The 3,597-nt window shown below is 36.6% G+C and overlaps 1 protein-coding gene across 1 annotated transcript; it reads left to right on the top strand.

Moving 5' to 3' along the window:
• Positions 1 to 860: 860 nt before the first annotated feature.
• Positions 861 to 2,365, top strand: mc1r (melanocortin 1 receptor). The gene is made up of 2 exons (XM_016231342.1): positions 861 to 1,026; positions 1,155 to 2,365. The coding sequence occupies exon 2, from the start codon at positions 1,226 to 1,228 to the stop codon at positions 2,189 to 2,191; it is 966 nt and encodes a 321-aa protein (XP_016086828.1). The 5' UTR covers positions 861 to 1,026; positions 1,155 to 1,225; the 3' UTR covers positions 2,192 to 2,365.
• The last annotated feature ends 1,232 nt before the right edge of the window (positions 2,366 to 3,597 follow it).

The raw sequence follows: 3,597 nt of genomic DNA, 5'->3' as shown, positions 1-3,597 counted from the left end.
GGAAAAAAGCATTACAATAAATAACGCTACCAATGGTGATTAAATCTAAATTAGCTCATATCACATCAAAACGTGCAAATGATTATTATTGTTATACTTTATTCTCAAATTGCTAATGTTAACAACATCAGCACTGCGTGACTATGAGTATAGTGTGTATAAGCGAGTAGATTTCAATTTCTGAACTACAGTCTAAACTCTAATTGTCATACCACTCGAATTTCATATTAAGAAATTATTTTAACTAAAAAGCAAATTATGCTCCCTTCGAACTGGTTGTCTTTAAAATACAAATCTTGTGTAATCCCAGGCTATCTGTAATCAGAAGCACATTTAAAACTGGAATATAATTTAATTTCATTCACATGTGTTTCGTAAACACAATCCTTTCTGGATTACAATCTGCCATCAAAATGATAAATTTAATTATTCTAGTTGCTGTGAGAAAAGGCTAGTTTTGAACTTATGTACTTGCTCAAATATTGATTTCGGATCATTTTTAACCAAAAAAAGTTACGGACTGCAGCTTTAAGTATAGAGCACACTGAGCATTTTACATATGTGGGTTTAGGCTATGTCATGTGGTTGGTTTAGTTGACAGGGAAGAGAGAGAGACAGTGTGAAAAGAGATGATCATCCTCATAATTTCTCTCAGAGGAGACCACAGGGGATCAATAAAAGGCGCTCCTGTTTTATGAGTTTTTTTTATTTATTTATTTATTTTTGGGTCATCGCTGCCTTGAGGACCACCTTACGTTTCTTTAATTTGTTTATTTATTTATTTTTGTCTCATATAGGCTAACTTTAATATTACTACATTGGGGAGTTTTAAATCTTGAAAACGCAATTGCGATAGAATCTAAATAATTACAAAATTTAAAGCACAAAACTTTATTACTCAATAGTCGGGAACAATAATTTGATTTTGAAAAGGAAGCCATCAAATAACAAGTCTGAGGCGGTTCCCGTTAAAGAGCGCAAGTTTGCGGACTTAAACTGGGCTGTATGCAGCAGTAATAGTGAAAGGTAAAACTGCTTGTGTTCGTTTCTTCTAGCTGTATTCGTTTCGTTCAAAATCTCTATTAAAATATAAAATGTTGTTTTTGCTAGAATTGATCATGGTGACTGGAACTGTCTCTGTTTTAATATCAAAGGTGTGCAGAAGGAAAAGAACATCCAACAGGCTCAAAATAACTTAATGAGAACGGACACTCACTGAAGGAGCATGAACGACTCGTCACGCCATCACTTCATAATGAAACACATGGACTACATGTATAATATTGACAATAACATAACTTTGAACGCAACGCTCGGCGAGATGAATGGCACAGGAATCGCCCAAATCATGATCCCTCAGGAGTTGTTTCTCATGCTCGGCTTAATCAGTTTGGTTGAAAACATCTTGGTGGTGGTGGCCATCATCAAGAACAGGAATCTTCACTCGCCAATGTATTATTTTATCTGCTGTCTGGCGGTGTCGGACATGCTGGTGAGCGTCAGTAATGTGGTGGAGACGCTCTTCATGTTATTGATGGAGCATGGGCTGCTGCTCGTCACGGCAAAGATGTTACAGCACTTAGACAATGTGATCGACATTATGATATGCAGTTCTGTCGTTTCCTCGTTGTCGTTCCTGTGCACTATTGCGGCGGACCGCTATATCACCATCTTTTACGCGCTCCGGTACCACAGCATCATGACCACCCAGCGTGCCGTGGCCATCATCGCGGTGGTGTGGCTCACCAGCATCACCTCGAGCTCTGTTTTTATCGTTTATCACACTTACAACGCTGTCGTCGCCTGTCTCGTCACGTTTTTTGGCGTGACGTTGGTGTTCACGGCGGTTCTGTACCTGCACATGTTCATCTTGGCGCACGTCCACTCCAGACGCATCATGGCTCTCCATAAGAGTCGCCGGCAAGGCACTAGCATGAAGGGAGCCATCACTCTGACTATCCTGCTCGGGGTTTTCGTCATCTGTTGGGGGCCGTTCTTTCTCCACCTCATCCTCATTCTTACCTGTCCCACAAACCCTCACTGCAAGTGTTATTTCAGTCATTTCAATCTGTTTCTAATTCTTATCATATGCAACTCGCTTATAGACCCTCTCATTTACGCATATCGCAGTCAGGAGCTGCGAAAGACGCTCAAAGAAATTATTTCTTGTTCGTGGTTCTTTGCAATGTGAGTAATTCCTTCTAGACGTTTGTAAGAAACACATGGAGGAGCATCTGCGTTGATGTCCAATTATTCAGTCTCATTCTCAGCAAATAGCGTCCTCGATGACTCTCTGTCTCTTCAACTTTACAGTAAATACACTCAGATACTGCTGATTGAGACAACTAGATTTGATTAACTTTTAGAGGCAAAACACTTAGACAGATTTTTCTATAAAATTAATAACCGTTTGAACAAAGTGCATTTTTGATTTACTTAAATCATGCTTGATGGGATGAATAATATGGCTCAACAAATGACGTTTAAGTCCAAACAAATTAATGTTTAAGTCCCTTTAGTTTAAAACTAAAACAAAAAAATTATTCACTAATAATAATAATACTACTACTACTAACAGGTATTTTCCCAGTTTTGAGGCATTAATTTCTGTTTTGTACACTTTAGCCTAATAAGTATAATTCACATACATTTTGCTTTATTGACCACAATATTATTGTTGATAATTGTTGAGAGAGGGGCACTTTTCGTTTATTTGGGGAAAAGGGCAGGGGCTTGAGCTCCCAAAGCACCCGTGCCTAATTATTATTAGAAATCCATCCCTTCATCAATTCCCCAAAATGATTGTCCTCTGCAGGGTCACAAAAAGTATTAGAAATGGCTCAGAAAATTCTAATTAATGTGAATGAAAATCTGACCAAGAACTATCAGAGGACATAGTGTTCATTCAGTAATGCATGCATTCTTCAGGAGTTCTCTCTCTCTCTATTTTTGTTTTATTTAAATTGGAATTTGTTTTATAAAAATATTTTCTAATGTTCCTAATGCTGCAATAAGAAACTATGAAAAGCCTGCAGTAAACGCATCATCATATTTTACAAAGCAGTGCTATTACAGTTTCCGTTTCAACAAACAGTTTTTTGATGAGAAATCCCTTTTGTAAAAACAGCAATTGTCTTCTCAATGCATCCAGTCCTGCTGGATAGTAATAAAAACTCAAAATCTAGAGTTTTCCCCCCACAAAGAAATTAACCAAGTCCTAATGTGATTCTTTTGAACAGCCTGAACTATGTGTTGAAAGCTAGACAAGAACAGCTTTTTTATATATATTATTATTATTATGGTAACACTTTACATTAAGGTTATATTAGTTAATGTTAGTTAATGTATTAACTATTATGAACAAACAATGACCAATACATTTATTACAGTATTTATTAATCTTTGTTAATGTTAGTTAGTGAAGATACAATTGTTCACTGTTAGTTCACAGTGCATTAACTAATGTTAACAAGCACAACTTTTACATTACATTACATTTTACATTTAGTCATTTAACAGACGCTTTTATCCAAAGCGACTTACAAATGAGGACAATAAAAGCAGTCAAATCTAACAAAAGAGCAACAATATATAAGT

Source organism: Sinocyclocheilus grahami, unplaced genomic scaffold (genome assembly GCF_001515645.1).
Source record: "Sinocyclocheilus grahami isolate Dianchi unplaced genomic scaffold, SAMN03320097.WGS_v1.1 scaffold388.1, whole genome shotgun sequence".
In the NCBI taxonomy this organism is placed as follows: Eukaryota; Metazoa; Chordata; class Actinopteri; order Cypriniformes; family Cyprinidae; genus Sinocyclocheilus; species Sinocyclocheilus grahami.
The sequence above is the reverse complement of the archived record's forward strand: the minus strand, read 5'-3'. Positions and strand labels throughout refer to the sequence as shown.

Excerpts from the sequence above, each read along its gene's own strand:
- mc1r (XM_016231342.1), top strand. The coding sequence starts at position 1,226 with ATGAACGACTCGTCACGCCATCACTTCATAATGAAACACATGGACTAC.